Source organism: Alexandromys fortis, unplaced genomic scaffold, assembly GCF_014885135.2.
Source record: "Alexandromys fortis isolate MF-2015 unplaced genomic scaffold, M_Fortis_MF-2015_v1.1 scaffold_6, whole genome shotgun sequence".
Classification (NCBI taxonomy): Eukaryota; Metazoa; Chordata; class Mammalia; order Rodentia; family Cricetidae; genus Alexandromys; species Alexandromys fortis.
This window is the reverse complement of record NW_026067902.1, coordinates 17749450-17776157: the sequence shown is the minus strand read 5'-3', so window position 1 is coordinate 17776157 and position 26708 is coordinate 17749450. Positions and strand designations below refer to the sequence as shown.

The 26708-nt window shown below is 47.2% G+C and overlaps 1 protein-coding gene across 1 annotated transcript; it reads right to left on the bottom strand.

Annotated features, from left to right (window-relative positions):
- Positions 1-1037: 1037 nt before the first annotated feature.
- Positions 1038-22281, bottom strand: Tgm7 (transglutaminase 7). The gene is made up of 13 exons (XM_050131466.1): positions 22272-22281; positions 15779-15961; positions 14475-14720; positions 12697-12815; positions 9953-10081; positions 9692-9869; positions 6757-6895; positions 6272-6375; positions 5679-5921; positions 3835-4161; positions 3434-3594; positions 1460-1593; positions 1038-1219 (listed from the first exon to the last, which is right to left on the bottom strand). Exons 1-13 carry the CDS (start codon positions 22279-22281, stop codon positions 1060-1062), a joined length of 2133 nt encoding a protein of 710 aa, XP_049987423.1. The 3' UTR covers positions 1038-1059.
- Between the last annotated feature and the right edge of the window lie 4427 nt (positions 22282-26708).

The window sequence follows — 26708 nt, the reverse complement described above, 5'->3', positions numbered from 1 at the left end:
GCAGGGCATGCAGGCTCCTACTCTTGCACCAAGCAGCTGGGTGTGGACGGGACTGGGGAGGCACAGGCCTGGGGGCCAGCCTGAGATAGAAAATACCACAATGACTAAGACAAGCAAATCAGCAAAGGAACTGGATGGGGAGGACGTCGGTGAGAGGAACCAAACGAGGGCAGGGCCCGGATTCCTGGATGTTCAGAAATGAAAATACCTACTAGGGAGATAATAGCATGTAGAGAGAGAGAGAGAGAGAGAGAGAGAGAGAGAGAGAGAGAGAGAGAGAGAGAAGAGGAGAGGAGAGGAGAGGAGAGGAGAGGAGAGGAGAGGAGAGGAGAGGAGAGGAGAGGAGAGGAGAGGAGCCAGAAAGGTCCATTGTAAAATGCTAGCAGAGATCCTCCCCTGAGATGGGGAAGCTGCTTCTTTAGTTTCCTTTCTACTTTTCTGCTCTTTCCACATTATCAAGGATAAACATGGGTGATTTTAATAACTACAGTGGCAAAATGCTGGCTCCCTCTGTCCTAAAAATAACAAAGCTGTAAAGGAAGAGGCTGTGGAGTTGTAGGGTAGCAGGAAGGAATAGAAGATGCTCATGTTTGCGGAGCTCTCAGGACAGCAGCAGGGAAATTCTGCTCAGCAGCTGTTGGTGATTGGCCCTGCCTTTGCTACCTTCTCAGGCTTGCCCCTCACCTCTGCCTCTAGGCTCACTTAAGGGCATATAAGTGGAAAGACCTGACATTAGAAAGGATCTTGGCAGACTTAGTTTGTGGATGAAGCCCGTAACCGAAGAAAGAGAAGATGGGAGAGCAGAGAGGACCCCCTCTCCAGCCACATAGTGGGCAGTCAGGTCAACAGGAACACTAAGGGGCTTCTTAGCACAGGAGGGAGCTAATGCATCTTTATTGTTTCTTCCCACAATGCACCACGGTTCTACAGAGTTTCATTTTCCCCCACTCCAGAGGTTGAACAAAGACAACACCTTGAGAAGTAGAAAGCAGACTATGCTGGGGACGGGAATGGGGGTTGAGACTGGTACAGGGGGAGGGGGCATCAGGAAGGCCAGGCTCAGGAGGCTGGAGCTGCAGCAATGACGATGTCCTTGTAACCTTTGATCTCCTTGACCTCGCTACTGCTGATGAGGACTTGTAGCTGGTGGGGCCCAGCTTTGATGGGGTAGAGCTCCAGCTGAATTTGGATGGTGTGTCCGGCCATCAGAGTTCCAAGGCTGAAAGTCAAAAGCAGCCTGTTGGAGCCTGGAGGATTGGTTGCTTGGATGGGCAATGGGACAGGGAACCCTGCTTAGTGAGGGTTCCCCAATACCACCAACCTCCCAGCTTTCCTGAGGTTAGCGGGGAAGGGACCAGAAGGTGACATCTGAAGACTGAGAAGGAACCCATGGGGCACAGCTCCTCAGAGACCAGCACCAGAGGAAGATTGGCAAGAGGTCAAAGGTCGCACTACTCACTCCTTTGTTATCTGCCCATTGATGAGGCCGCTTCCCTCCAGAACCATGGTGCAGTTATTCAGAGCCACCATCAGGGTGTTGGTGAGGGTGATGTAGATGTTCAGGGTTTTACCCACCTCGGCTCTTTCAAATACCTGTGTGGGGAGAAGAGAGAGGTGCCCTAGGCCCCTGGCCTCACTGCCACACTCCACTCAGTCAACTCCTCCTGTGACCACCAGGGACTACTTAGAGCTTAGGTACCCCTAGTGGTGGAGACAACTATAAACAGGGCTACCTCAAAGTAACACATGGGCGACCTGCTTTAGAAGCTCAGGACACTCTAGCAAGCTGCCACCTGTTAGGAATGGGCATAGAATTTCGCTTCCCACCGTCTGTTTGAAGATGCTTGCTGGATTTAATTGGAGTACTGGTCCCAAAGAGTTAGCAGTGTTGACCACGGGTTAAGTAGGATCCCAAGCACAACTCCAGTCAGCTATGATTGATTAGTAGTGTCTAACCCATGCAGAGGACTAGGGAGGAGGGTCATGTGTGCCACCTATGTGCCATCGGTGATATCATTCCACCAAAGAAGAATGATGAAGCCAAGATGCCGTGATGGATTCATGACAGTCAGGACCTAACCAAGGGGTCTTAGCTCCTAGCCCAGGATCTTTCCCCCATCCTGTTGTATCTTCTCAGATATCAGCGGGACAGACTCATTTCCTACCCATCTGTGTTCAGTGCTTCACTCTTGAGCTTTGTGTCATAGGGCAGCACAGCCGCAGCCTGGAGTGGGAGACAGTGATTCTGTCCTTACTCCTGAAGCCTAGGACGCTGCCGTCTGGGTGATGGGCATCAGTATTGAACCCAAACAAGCCCTGTCCATCCAGATCACAACTGGGAGAATGTTCTAGCTTGGCCAGAGGAGGAAGGACACACCCTAACTTGGAACTCAAACAAAAGAACCAAGTCTCCAAAGAGGGTGCCAAAGTCAAATGGGTGAAGATGACTCTGGAACCCAGCACAGTGGCACTAATCACCCATGGGCCTTACAGCCGTGGGGACCATCCACAGCCTCCTTGACACGTGCTATGTTGTTTTGGGGACCATCCACAGCCTCCTTGACACATGCTATGTTGTTTTGGGATCTCCTCGGGTAACAAGAGGGTTCCTGGCTCAGCACCAAGCTTGTGTCTATGCTTGCAACTCTGTTTGCCCCACACAGAAGGCATCCAGGATCACCTGGCCTGACAACCTGAGAGTATGCCCAAGTGAAAACCACAGCTGACGTGTGATCCAATATGGAATCATCCAACCATTGTTCTGCTGGCTAGCATCAGGCATGCTGTTAGCCAGGCTTCCGGGCACAGAGCTGGACTTGGGGTAGGCAGTGGAAAAGTCTCTGGGAGAGGAATGGAAAGGTGGGGATGAAGGCTTTGGGGAAGGACAACTCAGGTGACAGGAGATGGGGAGAACACGTGCCCTCCTCTGTGAAGCTTCCTTAATGCTTTTCTTCCGTAAGAGCCATCAAACCTCTCTGGCACTGGGCCTTGAAGTCTGAAATTCATTTCTTGTTCCTATTTCCCATGGCGCCCACATCTTATCAGTGGTCACCTTTTGAATTTGACCGTATGCTCTGTCTTAAATCTGTCTCCTGTACTCAACATCCCAAATCATTGACTTTTTATTTCGACCTTTGTGAAGAGATCTCCTTACTTAATACAGCTTCACAGTAATATGCCTCCATCCGTTCTCGACAGAGTACCTTCCTCTGCGTCCTCTGTAAAACGTGACTTCCGTGAGATGCCTCCACGCCCCGCCCTTTGTTTATGGAGAGCACCAGCGCCCACCGGTTGGCTATTCTCGAGAATAAAGCCTCTGAGACTGTAGTATGCTGTACTATCATCATGTATGGCAGGATAAGGTACCCCCCTCCAAGCCCATGAGGAGGCCATCTAAGAGCCTTGGGTCTTCATCTCTGTCCAGACACCTCACCTCAATAGACAAGTGGGGAGGCTCCAGGGAGAAATCTTTCAGGACCAGAATGAACCGCCCCGTCTCTTCAACCTCAGCGATGCCAGACACGTGGATCAGCTTTTCATCTGTCAGCTTGCTCCTGTAATTGCTGTAGGGCAGCAGGAGTGGCCACTGGAGCTCTGGACGTAGGCAAAGACATCATCTTGAGTCCGAGGGATGGGTTATAAAGGAATACTGCACTCAGAGGCCATTGTTGTCTGACAGGTTAGAATGACGCCCCGAGCACCGCACTGGCTGGGAAGACACCGTGTGTCCTGGGAGAGGGTTCCTCTGTGATTTGGCTAGAGCTGGCCAGCCTGGTTCACAGCCCCCAAACCTCCCTCTCTAAAGGTGCCTTCTCACGCCTGCTACAGACTCACCCTTCTCAAAATCCACACTCAAGTGCACCGCGTGTCTCCAGAAGGGCTCCCGAGTGCTGCCCCCATGCAGCAGGGCCTGTGCACAAAAGTGGACCATCAGTCCAATGGGGCCCCGACTCTGGGCTCGGTCGGGCACCCTCTGGACATGCAGTGTGAGCAGCAGGTCCTGGCCCCACATGGGTGCCCTAGCCAGGCGGAGTTGCAGCTGCACAGGCTTATCCTTAAAGGCCTCTGACCCTAGGAGATCCAGGAGGGATGAAGAGTCCCTTCTTGGTTCCAGCATTTTCCGGGAAGCCTTAATGAAAACAGACCGCTCCTCAGAGGATCCTGGCAGAACAGACCCACACAGAACAAAGCGTCAGTGGGGCGGGGCAGAGAGGACCAGTGAGGCAGGGCAGAGAGGACCGATGACCTTCCTGGGAAGACAAGTGGCTGTGCTCTCTGCTGCCAGCCAGAAGCCCTGACCTGTGATACACAGTGAAGAGACACAGAGGGAGGCGTGCAGTATCAGATGGAGCCGGTGCTGCTCACTGCACAGTCTCTTCATCTCTCAGTGTTCATTTCTCTTATGAAACCCAAGGATGATACTGGGTTGCCCAGAGTTGCTGAAAAGTTAGGTCATGTAACTGCTGAGTGTAAGATTCAGTGTGGTTCTTTACTGTTACCATCAGGATTCTCACCAACGTATCTCCATTATCACTACCACCACCATCCTCATCACCATCGTGAGTATCACCATCATCACCATCATCATCACTATCATCAAACCCAGAGGCTTCTCTTCCCTGCCTGCATGCTTTCTCCTAAAATACATATTCAAGTCTTTTAGATGAAACTTCACCTCTTTCCCTTAGGAATAACTCAACATCTGGGCTCAAAACTCAAACTTGCTCCAGACTGTGGATGCCTCTGGAGCACTCACTATGCCCCCAGTGTGTTTTGCACAACAGCTCATTTAACCCTTTCAGGAGAGTTGTCTCATTTCACTGATAAGGAAACAGAGGCAAGGGAAGGTGGTCCAGGATCACCCACCTACAGCACATCAGAGCCTTGCTTGGTTCTCAGGTGGCCAGAGTCCACCAAAGCTCTCGATAGCAATGTCTGCTTCCTTCCACAGGCCCAGAGCCCTCTCCCTCCTGAGTGTCCATCCATCTCTCCCCTTGCAGCTACCCCCACTGCGATGGACATAGGTGGACAGATGTGTGGCTCTGACAGAGTTAATAGATAAATCGCAGGACCACCATTAAATTCGAATTCAAGATAAGCAAATAATCTTTTTTTTGTAAATTACTTGCAACATTCTGGGCACACATACACTAAAAACTATACCCAGTTAATTTGAATTTTAGATAAGTAGTGAATTATTTTTATCAGAAACATGTCACACACCGGGCTGCACAGTGGCTTAGTGAAAAAGACATCTGCTGTCAGGCTTGACAACATGAATTCAATATCCCTGTGAGGGAAGGGGAAAGCCAGCTCCTGTAAGTTGTTCTCGGACACACACACACACACACACTATAGGACAATGTTCCTACATACATACATGCACATACATAACACACAGTAAATAAATGTAATGGAAAAAAATTAAAGATGTCACATGTACCATCTGGGACTTATTTATAATAATGTATTTGTCTGTCTTAATTTATCTGGAATTCAAATTTAACTGAACATCCTATGTTCTTATTTGCTAAATCTAGGCAAATCTATTCCAGGATCAGGTGCCCAGGACCTAAAATCGTCCCCTGGGAGTTTGTCATAAGGGGGAGGTGGTGTTGTGTTAACCTGGGCCATCCAATGGTGACACCCACTCCCTCCCAAACCCAAGGCCCAGGCACCTTCTGGGTACTTGTAGGAAGTGGTGATGTCCAGGCGCTCATCTGACCCTACCATCTTGGTGCTGATCGCCTTCCCGATGTAACTGGTATTATGGGCCAGGATTTCCTGGACCTGGCCACCCTCAAAAAGCCAAATGACCTCATCAGCATTCACCTCCGCAAACACAAAAGGGGTATCATAGGGCAGGTGGACATCCCCTTCTTTGATGGCTTTCACAGAAGCCGGACCACAGCAGAACAACCCTGTGGAGGAAGCAGGAATTACGGGATGAGGGGGGGTAGCAATGACACCCGGGCCTTCTCCCGTTTACCAAGTGCAGTGATGTGCACCAACTTGTCCGATCCTCACAGTCACAAGTCACCCCGTTAGTGTAGCTGTTGCCAGTTACAGGAAGAACAGAGAAACTCACTGCTCCTCCAGGGGACCCCACTGTCAGTGGCGAAGTTATGCCTGAGAGCTGGCACTGTCTAGACTACAGTCCTGGAAAGGGGGGAAAGTAGGAAACTGCTGCACCTCTCTGGCTGGCTATGTGGGTGCTCATCCTCATTGGTCCCCCAGAGAGCCTGGCCCCTGACACATGAGCCCCACGCACCACTGCTGGTTTGCTGGGGGGTGGGGTCCAGAACCTGCCAGCCATTGTACCCTGGCGGAAGGTCTTTCCGGATCATCCAGCACTCGTTCCAGACATGGAAGTTCCTGCAGAAGGGAGGAAGTAGGCAGGGCTTGTCTTTCCTGACCGTTTTTCAGGCACCAGACATTAAGGGTTTTATAATTAAATTTATAATTCTATTTTTATAGTTATATTTATAATTCTATTTTCCTCTAATTTGTATTAGAAAGTAATTATAATAAAGAAAGCTATCAAGGAGCTGGCCAGGGTGGTACATACATTTAATCCCAGCACCTCAGAGGCAAAGGAAGGCAGGTCTCTGTGAGTTGGAGGCCAGCTTTGTCTACATAGAGAGCTCCAGAACAGCCAGGACTGCATAGAGAGACCTTGCCTGATTCAGTCCCAGCTATCACGATTTGTTCCATACCCGGGACAGTGCTGAGTTCTTGCAGACAAAAACCTCTTACCAGATTTTGTCTGGTTTCTGAGTTGGCAGCATCTCTGCAGTGCGGTCATAGTAGGTGTCAATGGTCAAGTTCCCGTCTGTGTTGTGTGCAGAATGGAAATTGGAAACGACTCGAGTTGGAACGCCTAAGCACCTCATTACTACAGAGAGGGAGACGATTAAGGTCATTTCAAGCAGAATTATTACTTTTCCATGCATCGTCTTTAACCTTCAGCAACTTTTTTATTCCCAAAGGACGGCACCCAGAGAAGCTTCTGTCCACCTGCCCAGCAGTGGTACCCACTCACAAAGAGGAAGAAGTCATTTGTGAGCCACTTAAAACAAGAAAACAATAATAGGCTTGTCATTTCTGGCATTTTTTTTTCTCCAGGTTAAAAGAAAAGAGACTGAACACTAACACACGTGAGAATTCCAAAAGCAGGGGAGGGATGTGTGGCCAGTTTCAAAAGAGAGAGTGTGTGACCAGAGGTAAGAGGCTTGACTTCCCTGGGTTAGTCTCCTTGTAAGTAAGGAACTGGATGGTTTTCCGTTCTAAAATTCTGATTCTGCCATTCTACGTAAAGACACAAGTTGAGAGAAAGAAGAACATTAGAGAACTGGGGATGTAGCCAGTGGTGAAATGCTTGCCGGGGACATACACGATTCTGAGTTCATTCCTCAGCATTGCAACATATACTAACAACTAAAGAAACAAACAAGAGAAAGATTCCATTGTAGACATGAGTTTAAAAACTACTTACCATCTTTGATAAACCAGCAGCGCCCTCTTGTGGATCCTCAGGACAGTATGTAAACGCTAAGATTTCACAGGCACATTTACTCAAGACAGACAGTATCCATGCTTACACCCCCCCCCCCACACACACACACACAAACTAACTGCCCACAGTCGGGTGTAATTAAGAGCCAGGCGTGTCCTGGGACTAGGTCCTCACCTCTGCCAGTGAGTTCAGAAGAGGTCTTTCCCACCTACTCTTCCTAGGAGGGTTGACAGAGTCTACAGAGGCTGCTGGGAAGGTCACAATGTTTTTAAAAGTAAAAAGAGTAAGAGTCCTCCTGTCTCGATGCGCTGAAAAAGCCTCCAGCAGGGCCACAGGTTGGCAGTTCGCTGTCTACTCCAGCACTGCACCTAGGCTTTCTACACATCTGCAGGGGACATGGGAATCAGGCCTGGGCTACAGGTGACCAAAAGCAGCTCAGAAGTCACAGTCTCCAGTCAGCCACCACACTGTGAAGATGGAAGAGCTTGGAGAAGGGGTCAAGCCATGGATTTAGTCATCCTAGGATCTGAAGGTTCAAGGTGATCTCCATCATACCCACCTGGCTACCACTGGAGACTTTCCAGGCCAAGGCACAACAGGGGCTACCAGAGGCCACAGTAACCATATCCCCACTTCATAAGGAAGCTAACGAGGTCATTTTGTGTACTCGGATTTAAATCTCTGCACCTGAGGGCCCTGAACATAATAGTAAGACTATGCTTCCCCTCGGTGAATCGAAAACAGAAGCCTGTTCTCATCCTATGCGCCACCCCCTGCTTCAATGGAATCCACCTGTTACTTCCACAGACACCTAGTGTGCAGTGTGACTAGACAGCCCAGCAGAAGGAGCGCTTTGCAGGAGGGAGACAGGTAACACCTCAGTGCCCTAGGTTCTTCAGCTTCCCAGAGACTTGGGCCAAGAATTTGGCGCTGTACTGTAAACAGTTGAGTACACACTCCATTGAGTTAAGTATCCGTTCTCCTCAAGGGTACTCAGCAGGGTAGCAAAGCTCTAATTGCAAATCAGGTCTCTTGGGGAGCTCTATGTGTGAGGTCAGGCCATCCAAGACTGTCGACTTATACTTCAGCTTCCGCCTCTGGGTCCACTGCAGTAGATGGGAAGACATGCTCTGCCTTTTGTGGGGACTTCAAGTTGCTCTATCCAAATGGCCACCTTTCTGTCTGTCTGTCTTTCTGTCTCTTGAGACAAGATCTCATCTAGTGCTGGTTAGCCTAATTCTCAATATTGCCAAGGAAACTCCCGACCTAACTGCCTCCACCTCTCAAATTAGAGGTGTGCCCCACCATGCCCAGTTCAGGTGCCCACTTGATGTGGGAGTGACATATATCAATCTGTTGATTTCATTGGTTAAGCAATAAAGAAACTGCTTGGCCCTGATAGGTTAAAACATAGGTGGGAGGAGTAAACAGAAGAGAATGCTGGGAGGAAGAGGAAGTGAGCTCAGAGACGCCATGCTCCTCTCTCCCGGAGACACACGATAACTCTGCTTCTCTGAGACACACGCGATGCAGCTCTGACCCAGGATGGACGTAGGCTAGAATCTTCCCGGTAAGCGCACCTAGTGGTGCTCCAGAGATTATTAGAAATGGGCTAAATTAATATGTGAGAATTAGCCTAGAGGAGGCTAGATAGAAATGGGCCAAGCAGTGTTTAAAAGAATACAGTTTGTGTGTTGTTATTTCGGGGCATAAGCTAGCCAGGCGGCCGGGGTGCTGGGGACGCAGCCCCGCCACTCCTAATTACAACACCCACTATTAACACTCTTCATCAAAGAAACTCTGGGAAGACTGCAAAGATCACCTTCTGGAGACTTAACAGTGTGCAGGTTAAGAACTCGTGTGCAAGCCGGGCGATGGTGGCGCATGCCTTTAATCCCAGCACTCGGGAGGCAGAGGCAGGCAGATCTCTGTGAGTTCGAGACCAGCCTGGTCTACAGAGCTAGTGCCAGGACAGGCTCCAAAGCCACAGAGAAACCCTGTCTCAAAAAAAACCAAAAAAAAAAAAAAAGAAGAACTCGTGTGCACACAGCTCCTAGTCACGGGCCACTGAAGCTCTGAGCCCTTCAAGAGCCGCAGCAGACTCTGACAGTGGGGATTATCATGGCCTGACGTGGAGGGGAAACCAGAAAAAGTCAAGGAATAAGACTCACTCACCCGTGCACATAACACAGGCAAAGACCCAGCACTGTCCATATTTCACAGGCTGCCCACCCCTGGCCGACCACTGCCGCAAGATGGCCACACTGCCGTTCCATTCCAGAGGGCTAATGCCCTGGGAGTAGTCCTCTCCCCAGTTCCCCTGAAGCACACCACTGTCGTCATTGCTGTTGATCTGCAAAGAGCAGACAGGGAGGTTTCCACAGCGTCCTGGAGATGCCTGGGCTGTCCTCGGGCAGGGGAAGCTGTGGCTCTTACCATGGCACTCACCACCCTGCATACGTACACCACGCTGCCCCTCTGAGAGTGGTCTTTGGACGGGTTCTTCAGAAAGTAGAGGCTCTTGTTCAGGATCTCAAAGCAGATATCAATGATGTCCTCTTCGAACTTATAAGGCATTTGAAGGGGGAAATCAGAGAAAAGCAAAAAGGTGTGGAGGCCAGAAACTTGGGCATGACAAGCTTTTCAGGGGTGATGTGCTTGCGAGAGGAGGGCAGTGGGGTTCAGCCACAAGACAAGATCCTACAGTGATGGAAATCAAGTCAGAAATGCATTGGGAATCAGAACTCTTTACAAAACTCAGCTATGTAGTTCTTGACAGAAAACGCAAATGATTTAAGAGAATGGGAGGTTTTTGAAATCCCAAATTTAAAATGATAGGACACACAGGAAGAGGAACATGGAGACATTTCCCTGAGGTATTTTAACATGATGGGTCCCAAGGACCTAGATCATCTATCTGTTGAACTTGTGGAAACAGGAAAAGACCATATGGATGGGTATAGCATCAGCATTTGAGAGGAGGGAGAAGGTCGCAGAGGATATTGGAGTCAGGGCTAATGTGGCTTTGGAAAAGCCAGAATAGGCTCGTGAGATTTGCTTACAACATGTGTTTGTGACAAATGTCACCCCTTTGGCTGTCAAGTGCACCATTTTCCCTCTGAGTTTCAAAACACATCGCAAATTGCAGGCGATGGGGGACGGGAGAGTGTGACCTTCCTCAGCAAAACTCCCAACATCTCCCACCCCCTAGAATAACAGGGAGAGGACACATGGACCATGATTGGTGGCTGAGAGTAGAGATGCCATCCATAGCCGAAGTCCCCGGACCCCCACCCGCTGCACGCGGTAACGGGGCTACTCAGTAACTGGGTATTGGATATTACTAGAGAGCTGCTGTTCTCTTTTCCAGTGCGATCATGAGTTGTGGTCAATTGTTTCAAAGAGAATCATTATCCTCTGTGACTATATTGTGATGTTCTCAGATTAAATGATACAGACACTATCTGTAATTTCCTCCCAAAAGTCCAGTGCTGAGATGGGGAATGGAGACGCCTAGAGCAAGACTGGTTACACCGTTCTGTAAAGGGCCAATAGCAGGTAGCTCACCCTTGCAGCCCAGAGGCCCTCTCTCAACTCACTTCTGCCATTAAGCATAAAAAGCCTTAGACAGAGCTATATAAAGGAGCACGCTGAGTCCCTCCCAGTGAGGTGCTATTTGTAGATACTGAAGTTTAAACTGTCAGAAGTCTCAAAATAGTATTCCTTTAAAATTCTTCCCAACTGTTTCAAGGCATGAAAAGTATCTTTCATGGTGACTCATACAAAACCGGTACTGTTGCAGCACAGAGGCAGGGGGATTTCAAGTTTAAGGCCAGGCTGAGCTACATAGGACATTTAAAGACTATCCTGAGAAATCAAGTCAGTGAGAACCTGCCCTAAAAAACATAAACAAAAAAACAAAAAAAACCCACACCAGGGTGGGCTTGCTAGAGGCATGATGGCTCAGGGAGGAAAGGGCTTCCCACAAAACGGGATGACAGGAGTTTGATTCCAGGGTCACTTGATGGAGGGAAATGACTCCCTGGCTTCTGTATGTGCCACGGCATGCATGCACCAATACACATGCACACACATAAATAAGTAAAATTAATTAATTTGATTTTAAAAAATTCTAGCACTAGGAGAGAGACTGGAGAGATGGCCCCACAGTTAGGAGTACTGCCTGCTCTTCCAGGGAACCTGAGTTTGATTTCCAGCACCCACATAGTAACCCACAACCTCTGTAACTCAGGGAATGTATCACCTTCTTCTGACTTCCTTGGGCGCTAGGCACACACATGGTGCACAGACATACACACTGGCAAAATGCTCATATACACGATTTTTTTTTCAAGTGAAGTGATAGGAGACATGGGCTGTTGCTTTCAAATTATAGAAGAATGAAAGGTTTGTCATAAACCAGTCCCTAGTAGGGCTGGTAACTGAACATAGAATGATGTGGGATTCCCCTCGATATGCTGTGAATACATATTTTTACCATTAGTTAATAAAGAAGCCACTATGGGCCTCTAACAGCACAGATCAGAGCAAGGTGGGAATTCCAAGCAGAGATAGAGGAAAAGAAGGCAGAGTCAGAGAAACGCCAAAGAAGACAGACACCATACAGAACTTTACCGGTAGGCTACACTCACATGGTGATACACAGATTAATAGAAATAGGTTGATTTAAGATGTAAGAGTTAGTTAATAAGAATCCTGAGCTAATAGGCCGAGCAGTTACAGTATCTGTGCAATTATTTCGGGTCAGGGCAGCCAGGGAAAATGTCAATGAAAGGAGGTTGTTACAGTTGTGGGCAGACTTCATCAGGCTGTACTCTTTTGTTTGTTTGTTTTGGGGGTTTTGTTTATTTGTTTGTTTTTCGAGACAGGGTTCCTCTGTAGCTTTGGAGCCTGTCCTGAAACTAGTTCTTGTAGACCAGGCTGGACTCGAACTCACAGAGAACCCTGCCTCCTGAGTGCTGGGATTAAAGCGTGAGCCACCACCACCCGGTTTCTACTCTTTTCTTAAGAAAGTACAAACACGTTGAAAAGAAAGCCTTATTTTCTTTGTTGCCCCTCTCATTGGATGGGAGATTGGCCAGCACCTCACACTGTGCCCTTCGTTGGCTAACAGCCCCCAAGGAGCCCATCCCAGGCTCACGTCCAGGAGGTGGGGTTACCTGTCCATAGTTCCAAGGCCTGGAGGTAATGGAATTTTCTTGACCTTTGTAGACAAAGCCATAGTCACTCATTACGTACTCCTGCAGCAGTGTTTCGCTCGGCAGGTAGACATCATCATCTGAGCAGACAAGGGTAATGGAGAGAAAAAGAAAATCACAAGGCAAAGAATAAGCAGGAAATTGAAAAAAAGCATAAAAGTAACAACGTCTTTCTGGAAACAGGAAGACAGTCAGTGGATGACCAGGACAACAGAAATTAAGACTGGACCCTCTTAAAAGCCAGCCACGTGTTTCACCAGAGGCCAGCAACAAAATCTATGCTATTAAAAACTATAGCTTATAAAAATTTGTGGCAGAATGTCCCAGCGGCCTGGCGCCAGAGGGATAGCAAGCATCCTCCACTAGTCATGAAACCTGCTGGGTTATACCAGGTCTGGCTCCAGAGTTTTCACACAGACCCTAGGCCTTCCTTTGAGTTACAAACACTTTTTGTTGTTTTATGTGAATCTTGACTGAGCGTTCCCCATGGATACAAAGCCTATGCAAAACTTGGTTCATGGGAAACTGTGGTACCGCATGAATCAGGTATTTGCACCTGGCATTGTATTGTCGGAAGCTTCTATCAGTTTATTTTGAGATATGGAAATCTACTAGCTAAAGTGTAAATATAGGAAAAATAAAGATGCTGGGAGGCAAAGGGAAGGCTTCAGTTCACCAAGACTGAGCCTCCTGCAGGCACAGAGGCTGAGTTCATTCTCAATGTGACTTTGAGTCTCCATTTCTCGGACCCACAGGAACCCACACACTCTATGATAAAATATTTCTGACAAAAATTATAAGATTATTTTGGAAAACACAGAAAAAAAAAACCACTCTACACACTACTCAAAAATACCTACCACAACATTTTCTTTTTGCTGTATACATACGCATAATTAGTTAGAATCAAATTGAATTCCACTTGCTAAATTATCTCACCTAACATCACTAGGATATTTCCATCGTGTCATTAAAAATTCTTTGTGGGGGTTGTAGAGATGGTTGGGAGCACTGACTGCTCTTCCAGGGGACCTGGGTTCAATTTCCAACACCCACATGGCAGCTCACATCTGTAACTCCAGTTCCAGGGGATCTGATACCCTCATACAGACAAACATACAGGCAACATACCAAGTTACATAAAATAAAAATAACTAAATCATTTTTAAAAAAATTTTGTGGGACCAGGTGTGGTGCCACACACTTTCATTCCAGCATTCGGGAGGCAGAGGCAGGTGGATCTCTGTGAGTTTAAAGTCAACCTGGTCCACATAGCGAGTTCTAGGCCAGTAGTGCTCCATAATCAGAGCCCATCTCAAGACAAAACGCTTTATAAAAGTGAATTTTGCAGCTGAGTATAGTAGTGAATGCCTATAATCCTAATACTCAGAAGGCTAAGATAGAGGATCATGAATTCAAGACCAGCTTGGACAACACGAGACCCCATCTCACAAAAGGAAAAAAAAAATACATTTAAGACTGGTGAGAAGATTGGGTAGGTGAAAGCACTTACTGCTAAGCCTGGTAACCCAAGGTCTATCCCTGGGACCCACATGCTGGAAGGAGAGAACCAACCCCACAAGATGACTTTTATATATGTAGGTGAACACACGCACGCACACAAAGAAGGTTTTTTTGTTTGTTTCAGCACACAGTAATATGTCTCACAGATATGCAGTGATTATCTGAAAAAACATTCCCAATGCCCCTCATCACCACAAGCTGGAAGCAAGACCTACCTGTACTCCATGGGTTAAAAAGCAAGATGAAATTCCCCAGGGGGTAAGTCACACCAGGACCCTGGTCCTGAGAAATCTCCAACTGCAGTGTGTAGTGGCCAATGACCGCACTGGCTGGGATGAAAATCGAGACTTGAAGAGAGTTACTGTCAGCAGTGAAGTCAGAAGCACTCCAGACATTTCCAGTCTGGGACTGCGTGAGCAAGAAAGTGGCTCGGGTCCCTAGAAGCTCTGAGGGCTCTGGTCCTGAGGAAGAGAGAAAGAAGATCCCAGGGGAAGGCTCAGAACTCTATGTGATGAGGCTGGAGGAATGATGGCTCAGTGGTTAAGCGTGAATACTGCTCTCACAGAGGACTGGAATTTGGTTCCCAGAACTCAAGTAAGGCAGCTCAAAATTACTTGTAACTTCAGCTCCAGGAATCTGTTGCCCATTTCCAGGCACACGAGCACACACACACACACACACACACACACACAGACACACACACACACACTTAAAAGTAATAAAAAGCCAGGCGATGGTGGTGCACGCCTTTAATCCCAGCACTCGGGAGGCAGAGGCAGGCGGATCTCTGTGAGTTCGAGACCAGCCTGGTCTACAGAGCTAGTTCCAGGACAGGCTCCAAAGCCACAGAGAAACCCTGTCTCGGAAAAAAATAAAAAATAAAAGTAATAAAAATAAAGTAAAATAGGGCTGGAGAGATGGCTCAGAGATTAAGAGCATTGTCTGCTCTTCCAAAGGTCCTGAGTTCAATTCCCAGCAACCACATGGTGGCTCACAAGCATCTGTAATGGGGTCTGGTGCCCTCTTCTGGCCTTCAGGCATATACACAGACAGAATACTGTATACATAATAAATAAATATTTTAAAAAAATAAAGTAAAATAAACGTGGTATATGACTCCCTGTGGCCGGTCAGATGCCCTACCTTCTCCCAACATTCACTAAAGCCTTTTGCTTTAAGGCCTTTTACTGACATTTAAGTTCTTTGGGCCTCTGATTTTTTTCCATTTCCAATCTGTAAAATGAGAGTCTGGTACAAACTTAAAGTCTCCCATAAGAATTAAAAGGAGGTCATGTCTGTGGAGCTTTATGACAGTGCCTGTGTACTTATAGGCTCACTGTTGTGGCTAAAAGATCACAGTTAATAGGGACCAATAGTACCGATGTGAGAGTCCTCGGGGTCCCAGAGGAGAGGAGAGGGCACCTCAGAGATAGGCGGCAAGAGCCCTTCCCCCAGGAAAACTTTACTAACTTTCTGGTTTTGAGGGAACCAGAAGAACCCGAGGGCAGAGCCAACTCACCTGTCTCCACCACAAAAGTGAGGTGGTCCTTCTGGGGTTGGAAGGGTCGGTTGAAAGTCAACGTTAAGCTGAAATCCTGGCCCCGACGCAGAATGAGCTTGGTCGAGCCCATCTCCTGAGTGTGGTGGTCCTTGTTGTTCCTGGGGATCTGCCGTTCCACAGACTTGAGCTCCAAGGCTGCCACTTAGGGAGGGAGGACAGGTCACTGTCCCGCTTAGACCTGGAATCATTTCTGTGAAACCTGACTGGCATTAGCCTTTCTGTCTCTCCCTTCTAATGTTGTGACAACCTCCAAGGGCAACTGAGCAGCTCCTAGCCAGGGATGGGGAAGACTATCAGTCCTAGAGGCATCAGAGCTGGAGGACTGGTGTCCCAGAGAGCAAAACAAATCCCAGGAATGGAAAGTCACTAATCTATCATCCTGCTGGTCTAGGAAAAAACACGCTGGAATTGTGTATGGATGAAGTCGAGCTGTCTGGAGTCTGGTCATCTGCTCTAAGACAAGGCCCCGACTTCACGTAGGGGAGTGGGGCTCGGGATTACTTGGGCTTACTTCCTGATCCTCTGTTCCGTTTCAGGTCTATGCGAAGGTATTGTGGGTACACACCTAGTGCGTGGTTGTAAGGTTCTCCTAGCACAGTAGACAAGGATATAAAGCTTCTGGAGTAACTCTGCCCCAGGTCATCACCTTGGCGAGTTGCTTAGGAGACCTTGAACAAGTCACCTATGGTCCCAGACATTAGTGTGTCCGTCTAAAAAGCAGGGAGACAATCATGTTCCTGCTTCATAGGGTTTACGTGGGTCTTCAGTAAGGAGGCATGTGTGAGAACCTCTGCACCATGCCACGCACAGAGACAGCGCCTGCTGATTCTCAGTTACTCTGAACAGCAGCCATTATGCAGCTCACTTTGAATTTGCTTTGCTGTTCCTGCTGACAATGCTTGTATTGCATTTATCAACAAAAATCCATTGTGTCTTTTCTCTAACAAGTCCAGCCTATTGGTAGTTTGTGAGCAGCTACCCTTTAAGCCAAACAACCACCATCCAGGGGCATTCAGTCGGGCCTGCTGACAAAGGGGTCACTCCAGGCGAGCTTTGTGGACCGTTTACACTTCGGGACCAGTGAGGAAGGTCATGACCCTTACCTGGGTCTCCAGCCACTCCTTATCACCTGTTGGGCACCTCTACCTCACTACACGCGGCCCCCTGAAAGAGTCACATGTCTAAGTGAAGGAAGACCGGCGGCAAGGCTCCATTTACGCAGCCAAAGACGAGGCCCTGCTTGGTAAAGGCTTTCCCAGGTGCAGTCCGTTCAAGGAGGAACACCCGATCCCTGCAATGCCCCTCCCCTGGGCCCTGTGAGGAAGCCCAATAAACTCACTGATTCCCCCAGAGTCCCTTCCTGTTTGCCATTGGGACTTCAGTTTTAGGAGAAGGAGTGGATGTTGCTATGTCTTCCCCTGGGAAGAAACTTTAGCAGCATAGGTTAGGGGGTCAATGTTTAGCTGGAAGCTCCCCTTCGGTCTTCTTCTCTCCCATTCCAAACCACACCCCCTCTCAGAAAGCCCACCAAGAGACGGCTCCTCCCCCCTGGAGCTGCTTACGGCTGCTATAGGATACTTAAGCTTTGGTCCACATACCTGCCACGTGATTTATCCTCTCATCAACCCCCATTCCCCATCCCACCCCAACCCCACTCCCACCCCACCCCCGCTCCCAGATCACCCAAAAGTGCTTCACTTAAATTAGACCTGGTCCTCTACTTTTAGTTAGGCTCAGTTTGGCTGTCAGAGGAGAAATCTCTTCATCAGTGGAGAAACCTAGTATAGGGTTTCAAAGTACCTATCAGTCAACTGTAAGGAAGATGAAAAGGCTTAAGAGACTGTTGATCATCAGGGTAAGATCCCAGGAACCTACATACTGGAAGGAGAAAACTGCCTCCCTAAAAGCTGTCCTCTGACCCTGATATGTGTGCTTAATATTAAAGTGACACACACAAATATAATATGTAATATATTTTAAAAGATAGGTGACCAATAAGAAAAACGGGATAGGGGCTGGAGAGATGGCTCAGTGGTTAAGAGCACTGCCTACCCTTCCAAAGGTCCTGAGTTCAATTCCCAGCAACCACATGGTGGCTCACAATCATCTGTAATGGGACCTGGTGCTCTCTTCTGACCTGCAGGCATACATGCAGGCAGAATACCGAGAATACTGTATACATAATAAATAAATAAATTTTAAAAAAGAAGAAAAACAGGATAGACAATATCACAAATCATGGTAAAAATGTCCTGCAGAAATGAGGAGAGAACACGAGACACGAACGAACCCACGTGTACAAGTTTATTAAGAAAATTATGTGCACGAGCTCGGTGAAAACGGTGTGGACAGAAGGGGGAGAAGAGAGAGCGTGAGAATGGCCTGTTTAGCTTTTAAAGGCTCCCCAGCACATGCGCACAAGGGGGAAAGACGTGCTCACGTCAGACACTGACGCCCTGCGCCTGCGTTTGGGGGCTTTTGCGTCAGACGCTAGTGACGCAGATGGGGGGGCGACCCATGCATGGGCACAGGGGGTACATGCGCCTGCTTCAGAACCCGGAAGTACAGCCTTACGGGTAGCTAAAGGAAGTACACACGGAATTCTAGAAAAGCAAGGACAACTTATGTAAATGAGTTATAGTGTGAATTATGGGTCATAGTGAAAAGTTTGAAAGCAGCTGACCTAGATCCTGTTGGAAGCTGAGTATAGCTCATATTCTTGAGGGGCCTGAAATGTCCCACCAAGACCACTGAGTTAGCTGGAAAGGTGCTCCACCCTAAACGTGCCTTCCAGAGGCCTACCTTGAAAGCTCACGTATGTACCCCGAAGACGAATGAAGGGCACGGGGAGCCCTCACATGTGCTGCACAGGAGAGAGCAGAGCGGAGGCTGGCTTTCCTGTCCACTGCTGGAGCGCAGCTGGCTCCCTTTCCCCAGGCCAGTTTGGGAAGCAAAGGAGAGAGGGGCGGGCTGTTGCCCTGTTGCGGGCTCTCAAGTCTCCACCAGACACTTGGGCTTTCTTTTCATTCCACTTTATATAATGACGTGTTGGTTCGCCCAAGGGCTTTTCGTGTCAAGGAGACATGACTTAGAACAAAAGGAAAGACTTCCAGTGAAGCCAGGAAGGGAAGCTGAGAGAATCAGGAAGGAGCTCAACAATGCTGGAAATCCAGTAGAGTCAATTAGGAAAACACGTCAGCACCCACAAGGCCTGACTTGGATGTGACCCAGTGGCAGTAATGGTGTTAGTAAGAGGAGAGGCGAGCCTCAGACACAAGACGCCTGGCGCTTACTTGATTAACTCAATGACAGGGGGATAAAAGGATGAAATTATATCCGGATATATTACCAGCCTTTAGAAAGGGGTGGGAGGAGACATTAAAATCGTCGTCTGCCTAGGAGGAATCCGCAGAGAAACCAAAACCTGAGACAGCCTTGCTCTCAGGTGGGGCTCCATCCCCCCCCCCACTTGGATCTTGAGAATCACAGTCATGCGTGGGCTTTCTTTAGCCACTGAAGAGGCCCCACCCCATAATGGCTTGCCTTCACAACACCTTTGTTTTCTGCAGAGAATTGAATAGTATCTAGAGTTAGCCCCACAAAAGCAGAGACCTTGGTCATCTCAAACCTGGATCCTTCATGTCCAGAACCAAGCATTTTAGAAAATCATGATTGTTTTCAGAGAATTTCTACTACAATCCAGTCTATTATCCATATCCAAAATCTTTTATATTCTCACAAATACTCTGTATTGGTGTGTTAGTATTGTTCCTGACACGAAGGAGGGTCCTGGTCAGAACTGGAATTCAAGCCTAAGCAGGCTGGCTCCAGAGTCTATCCCTTAATCTTCACCATCTCCTGCCTTCCCCAGTGGGCAGGTGCTAACTGATGTTTACTGAATGGACAGGGTGCGTGTGTGCTCAAACTTCAAGAATGGGGCATCAGAAGGGCAGTCAAGGTGGTCACGGTAGTTCAAAACATAAAAGTGGCTATAAAACAAGACTATATAAAATTAAGAGTCGAGTGGTGGTGGTACTTGCCTTTAATCCCAGCACTAGAGAGGCAGAGGCAAGCGAATCTCTGTGAGTTTTGAGGCCATCTTGGTCTGCAGAGTGAGTTCCAGGATAGCTAGGGCTACACAGAGAAACCCTGTCTCAAAAAAACAAAAGCAAAACAAAACAAAACGAAAAATAAAAAAATCTTACTCAGATCACAATTAATTACAACCTAAAACAATAATGAAATCCATATTTGATCTATTAAAATATTGAAATAATTAGCAGTACTCTATTTGTTGAAGGCATGTGGAAGTAGATCGCCTCGTATACAACAATGGGAGTATAAAATCCACACAGACACAGACCTTCAGAGACAGGATCCTTGGAACAAGCTGGCTAGCCAGGCTAGCTGAGTCAGCAAGTTCTGGGGTCCATGAGAGAGCCTGCCTTAACATTCTAAGGGGAGACTGATCAACAAAAACACCCAATGTCACGTTCACAGACATGAGTGCTAATGTGTGTGTTATGTACACACCCATACACACACACAATCAAAGAATAAGGAGAAATCATCCTCTAGATGCCAAAAGTAAAACAAAAGGTATTGACAATTATAGGGAAGGTTTCATCACTTCAAGTTTTTTGGATTATCAAGCCTTTGTTTTAAACAGACGTTTCTTTTCTGTACTGGGGAAGTGTTACTTTGATTAAAGATGGGTTTTTGAGCAGGAGTGGCTCATCAAAGCTGTCTTTGCGATTAATTTAGCTGTGGCGTTTAGTTCAGACCAGAGGGGGAGAAAGCCAAGGGTGGAGAAGGCAGTGGCATTTCTGTTGCAATGATCGCAATCAAAGGCTAATGGGAACTTAATTAAATACAGGTGATGGGAAGAGCCTGCGAGGGACCAGCCATGTGTACCAGAGACTGGCCTCTATGGGCATGTGGCAGCTAAGAAGTATGTGTTGCAATACTATGACTTGCAGGGCTTCCTCGGGCCGCTGCAGGTGTAGGTGAAGATCAGGGCCAGAAGAGGAATCCATTGCCAAGACGGTGACACTTTATGTAAAGACACCAAAGGTAAGTTTTTGGAGTAAAGAAATGGACAAACCTAAGAGGAGTTGCTCTGCTAGAAGAACTGGGGGAGTCATCCTCTAGACCAGGCTTCTCTATAGGACCCAAACAGGGCAAACAACAATGAAAAACCACAGCTCTGTTTCCACTCCGTCATGCAAAGGTACCACAGGGTGCAGAAGCTGGGGCATCAGATGAGGCTCAGCTGATAGAGCATCTGCCTTAGCGTGCACAAAGCCCTAGATTTAGATCATGGCACCACTGGGGGATGGTGGTTTGCACCTGTAATCCTAGCACTTCAGAGGTGTAAGCAATGACATCAGGAGTTCGAGCTCATCCTTAGATACATTGTAAATTTGAAGTCAGCCTGAACTAAGACCCTGTCTCAAATGATCAACAAGACAAAAACAAACAAACAAACAAAATACAGAAGCCCTCAGGTAGCTTAGTAGGTTAGAACAGAACCAGCCCCAGGACCCACCTGGTCACTTTCCATATTCTGCAATTCCTTAGACTCAGACCACCTATTTTTTCCCTTACTGCCAACTATACTGCCTCCTTGAAATGTTTTTGCTTAAGGGTGTCTATGTGACTAATTAATTGTTTACTCCCCAAGCCCAGTAGCTTCCATAGCTGCTATTGAGCAGAAAGCAGTTCCTGGGTTGGCTGCACAGGTTAAATCATTAAGTCTCTTGGCTCGTGTATAAAAGTAGCTATAAATATTAAAGAGTCAGCTTGTCATAATCATAAAATGCTAACTAAAACCATAATGAGATTCATCTTCGGCCTATTGAAAATGCTTGAAATAACAATAACCACTTTTGTTCAGAGCATATGGAAATTCGATGCCTCATAAAGAGAATATGGGATTATATGCTCGCTCAGACTTAAAGCCAGCTGATGCCTACCAAAACATAAAGCGGATATTGCCCTTGCTCCAACGTTTATTCTTTTAGAAATTTTGCATATAAAATACTTCTGAACATCTCTGCAAAGTTCCACCAACAGGGGCATCCACTGCAGCATGATTTGTAAGCATGAATACTAAAAGATAAATGACCATCAGTAAGAGATGGTAACTGATTAACATGTTTATTATTAATAAACTATGCCCATATGTCCTACTTGGACTTCCCAAGGCCATTCCAGCTCTGAGTTTTAAAGGCCAGATGGTCTACAGCTTCAGGAAAGAAAATTGAGGACCGTATGATATGTGCTCCAAGATCCAAACGCAGGTGGAGAAACAGGAAGAAGGAGACAGATGGGAGAGTGAACCATCCACTGCCGGTGTGGTCTCGCCAGTCTTCTCTGTACTCCTCCCTTCCAGGCTTACTCCCTCCCCAGACTTAACATCATAAAAATTCAAGAGATTGCCAGTACTCACCGGGATCCATCTCCCTGAGGTCAGTCAAGGCCCTTCAAGTGGCCAGCATTAGGGTTCTGGTCCTGAAGCCTCTCTGAGTGTTAAAAGCCCGAAGCCTCTCTGAGTGTTAAGAGCCGTCCTTCCATCATGGAGTCGGGTGTGGCTGCCACTTCCTCCTCCTCCCATCTCTTCCCTGAAATTTCCCGTTGTTCCAGGTGCCTTCTAGCTTAAGGAAAGAAGCCCGGCTTTAAGCCTTTCAAACGCTTGCTGAGGACCTTCTGTTAAGCTGTGGAGTGCCAGGTGACATGGAAGGCAAGGCTCCAGTCTCTTCTGTCATGCCAGGACTCAGGATCACATTCTTTCTGCACCCTCTAGACTGGCATCACCCATTAGTGTCGGTGCTGGGACAGGAATGACTGGAAAGCTTAGTGGCCCAAGGAATGTAAGACAGATGGTCACAGAAAGGGATGGTGCAGCCCACAAGGACTCAGACTGAACTTTGCATACTGAAAAAAAACAAGGCATAGTAAACAGCCAATTGCCCAGTAAATTAAAGCGAAACTCATAACGTTTCCAGCGACAGGGAGCAACTGTCTCTGATAATTAACTTATAGAAGTAGAATATAAAAATGATGTCTTTTGGCTGGAGAGAAGGCTCATCAGTTGAGAGCACTGACTGCTCTTCCAGAGGTCCTGAGTTCAATTCCCAGCAACCACATGGTGGCTCACAACCATCTGTAATGAGACCTGGTGCCTTCCTTGCCAGCAGTACATTGTATACTTAATAAATAAATCTTTAAAAAAAATGATGTCTTTTAGTTGTTAACACAGATATGCCCATTTTAAAAAGATGTAATAGAGGAAACAGAATACCCAACAATAGTTACAATCTTCTTTTTTATATTTCACTGAGTAAAAAAATCTACAGTAAGTACTTAAAATGCTTTAGTTAAGAAGCCTAGGTCAATGAGATGGCTCAGGAGGTGAGAGTTGAGTTTAATCCCCAGGACCCACGTGGTGAAAGGATAGAACTAACTCCTGTAGGTCACCCTGTGTCCCCCGTGCGCACCAGATAAATAAATCTGAGAAAATTTAAAAACAAGTAAATAAGGGGCCATCAAGATAGCTTAGTAGGTAAAGCCCCTGCAGGCAAACCTCGCAACCTGAGTTAGATCCCATGACCCACACGGCGTGAAGATAATCAACCCTCACAAGTTGCCCTCTAACCTCCTCCTCCAATGGCACCCACAGGCCTCCGTTCACGCGAACACACATCAAATGAAGGAGTGAGGAAAAGAAGAAGAGGAAACAAGAACTTCAAGCATGAAAATAGGTAAGAAGGCCATGGCAGGTGGTCTGTGCGTGTGTGTGCGTATGTGTGCGTGTGGTGGTGTGATGTGCGTGTACATGTGTGTGTGCATGTGTGCGTGTGTGTGTGCATTTCTGCGTGTGTGCGTGCTTGCATGCACATACCAGACTGACGGTTTTTAAAAAAGCAAACTCTCCATTAGCCGCTCCTGGGGAGTAATTTAAATTGATCAAGGAACAAGCATTGTGAGGAAACAAAGACTTCACACATTTACTCATTATCGTCCAACGCGCCTAAGAGGCTAATCTGTGTGACTCACGGAAAAGCTCCACCCCAATTGTAATCAGCTTTCTGGCTCATTCCTTGCCTGTTTTAATGTGTAAAGTGTATTGAGAGAATAGCCACAATCAGACATGTTAAAATCATTCACTACCAGCCAGGCAGTGATGGCACACGCCTTTAATCCCAGCACTTGGGAGCCGGATACAGGTGGATCTCTGTAAGTTTAAGGCCAGCCTGGTCTATAGAGTGACTGCCAGGACAGGCTCCAAAGCTACACACAGAAACCCTGTCTCAAAAAACAAAAAACAAAAAAATAAAATAAAAAACCTCTCACTACCAAGTATTTTCTGAGCATCCACAGGCTTTATTTTGTCAAAAATGCTCTACTTTGGCTTAAAAGAATAACTGGTTACTGGTGTCAAGAATATCTTTTTCTTTTACTTTTTCCCTTGGAGGAGGGGTACGGATGGATTCTGAAACTCACTGTGTAGCCCAGGCTAGCCTCGAACTCACATTCCCTGTGTCTCAACTTCCAAGTCTTGGGAATTGAAGGATATACCACTTTAAGATCTCCCAACTGGGGCTGGAGAGGTGGCTTAGTGGCTAAAAGCACTGACTATTCTTTTTTTTTTTTTTTTTTGGTTTTTCGAGACAGGGTTTCTCTGTGGTTTTGGAGCCTGTCCTGGAACTAGCTCTTGTAGACCAGGCTGGTCTCGAACTCACAGAGATCCGCCTGCCTCTGCCTCCCGAGTGCTGGGATTAAAGGCATGCGCCACCACCGCCCGGCCAGCACTGACTATTCTTACAAAGGTCCTGAGTTCGATTACCAGCAACCATATGGTGGCTCACAGTCATCTGTAATGAGATCTGGTGCTCTCTTCTGGTCTTCAGGTATACATACATGCAGTCAGAACACTGTGTATACATAATAAATAATAAATAAATAAAGAGAGAGAGAGAGGCTCCCAACTTTAAGAATATTTTCAGCCAGGTGGTGATGACACATGCCTTAATCCCAACATTTGGGAAGCAGAGGCAGGCAGATCTCTGTGAGTTCAAAACCAGCGCGATGTACATAATGAGTTCCAGGACTACAAAGAATATGTATTTTGAGAAAAATAGAACTTTTATATATAATTTCATAATAAAATTCTAAATTCATAGTAAAGGTATTGTTGGATGTGTGTGTTCATGATTGTGTGTGCACACAGTGTGTGTGCCTGTACGTGGAGGGTCACCTAATCAATGAGTTGCACTCATGGGTTATCTCTGAATGGCTCTCTTCAGTTTGAGTGTGTCTCTTTCAACATGTGAGTCTCTGCACCACCTTGGGACTCTGCCTAATGCCCACCGCAGGAAGACCCTCACCAGGCACAGACATCAACCCTGCTGGAAATGAAAGCTGAATAAACCTTTCTCTTTTGTAAATTTCTGCAGTTCAGTTACCGCAACAAAATTTGCAGTGAGACAAAGAGGAAAAGAGGTTTCTCAGCGTCTAAATTAAAGAAAACACAGCATCATTGTCTGGATTAGTTGGAGAATTTCCATTTGTTCTACCCCAGAGGTCCCATTATAAGACCGAATGTCTCAATTTCCATGGTTATAGGGCCTGCGATCCTACCACCCTGGACTCGGCCGGATGCAGATGAGAAAGATGCTGGAGTCCTGGGAGGAGCACCTGGAAGGTGCCGCTGACTGTAGCGTGGCATTGGGACAGGGGTGGAGAGAACCTTGGAGAAGAGACGTGGAGTGGAAAAGGTCTTCCAGGCCAGAGGTGCAGTGTGAGCAAGGTCAGGAAAGTCCTAACAGCCCGGGCTAGTTTTGAACCCAACCTAGGAGAGGCCACAGCAACCAACACTCACTTCACGCAGCCAGTGTTTCAGTAGGCAAAGAGAGACGGTGTCTGAAGCTTGAGAGCCGCGGACTGCAAAGTCGGAGCTATCTTCCCTGCTGTTTAGACGTCAGAGCTCTATACCTGCAGATGGCGAAGGAAATCCAGCTTTTGCAACCTTTAGATGGGGGCAGGGGCCACCAGCCTACACTAAAGCCTCCCATGTCAGTCTGCTCTACCTGGCACTCCAGATACTCAGTTACATAGGGAAACTACTTTTTAATTAAGTTGGGATCAACTAATTAAATTAAGCTCAATAACCTTGGTGGTACAGATCCTGTTTTCTGTTTTCAGTGCTAAAGGTTGAACCCTCATGCATACTGGGTAAGTGTTCTAGCACTGAGCCACACCCCCAGCCCCTGAAATCCTGCTCTTTAACCTCTCGTGTCATTTTTAGTTTGCTCTATCCATTTCCCCCCTAAGAAAATACGTGCGTGGGGGGGGGGTGGCGGGGGGAGATGGAGAGGTGGCCCAGTGGTTAGAGCTTCTGCTCTTCTTGCTAGGATTGTTCCCAGCACCCACATGGTGACTCACAGTCCCCTGTAACTCCAATTCCAGGCTGATCTGGTATGTTCTTCTGGCCTCTTTGGGTACTGACTGCATGCATGCACACGGTTCATTCACATGCATGCCTGGAAAAATAAATACACACAGAAGTAAATAACTCTTTTTTTTTTAAATGCCCATTTGATTGTTTTTTTTTTTTTAAATTAGCTTCCAAAGTTCAAATGGCCAAAAAACACTTAAGATCATGCTCAACTTCCTTAGCCATCAGGGAAATGCAAATCAAGACAACTTTAAGATACCATCTTACACCTGTCAGAATGGCTAAAATAAAAAGCACCAATGATAGCCTTTGCTGGAGAGGTTGTGGAGAAAGGGGTACCCTCATCCATTGCTGGTGGGAATGCAAACTTGTGCAACCACTTTGGAAAGCAGTGTGGCGGTTTCTCAGGAAATTCGGGATCAACCTACC

Coding starts and splice junctions, on each gene's coding strand:
- Tgm7 (XM_050131466.1), bottom strand. Junction 10,082..12,696: donor GGCCTTGGAACTATGGACAG/GTAACCCCACCT, acceptor ATGCCTTATAAG/TTCGAAGAGGACATCATTGA. Junction 6,376..6,756: donor CAGAAACCAGACAAAATCTG/GTAAGAGGTTTT, acceptor TCCCTTCTGCAG/GAACTTCCATGTCTGGAACG.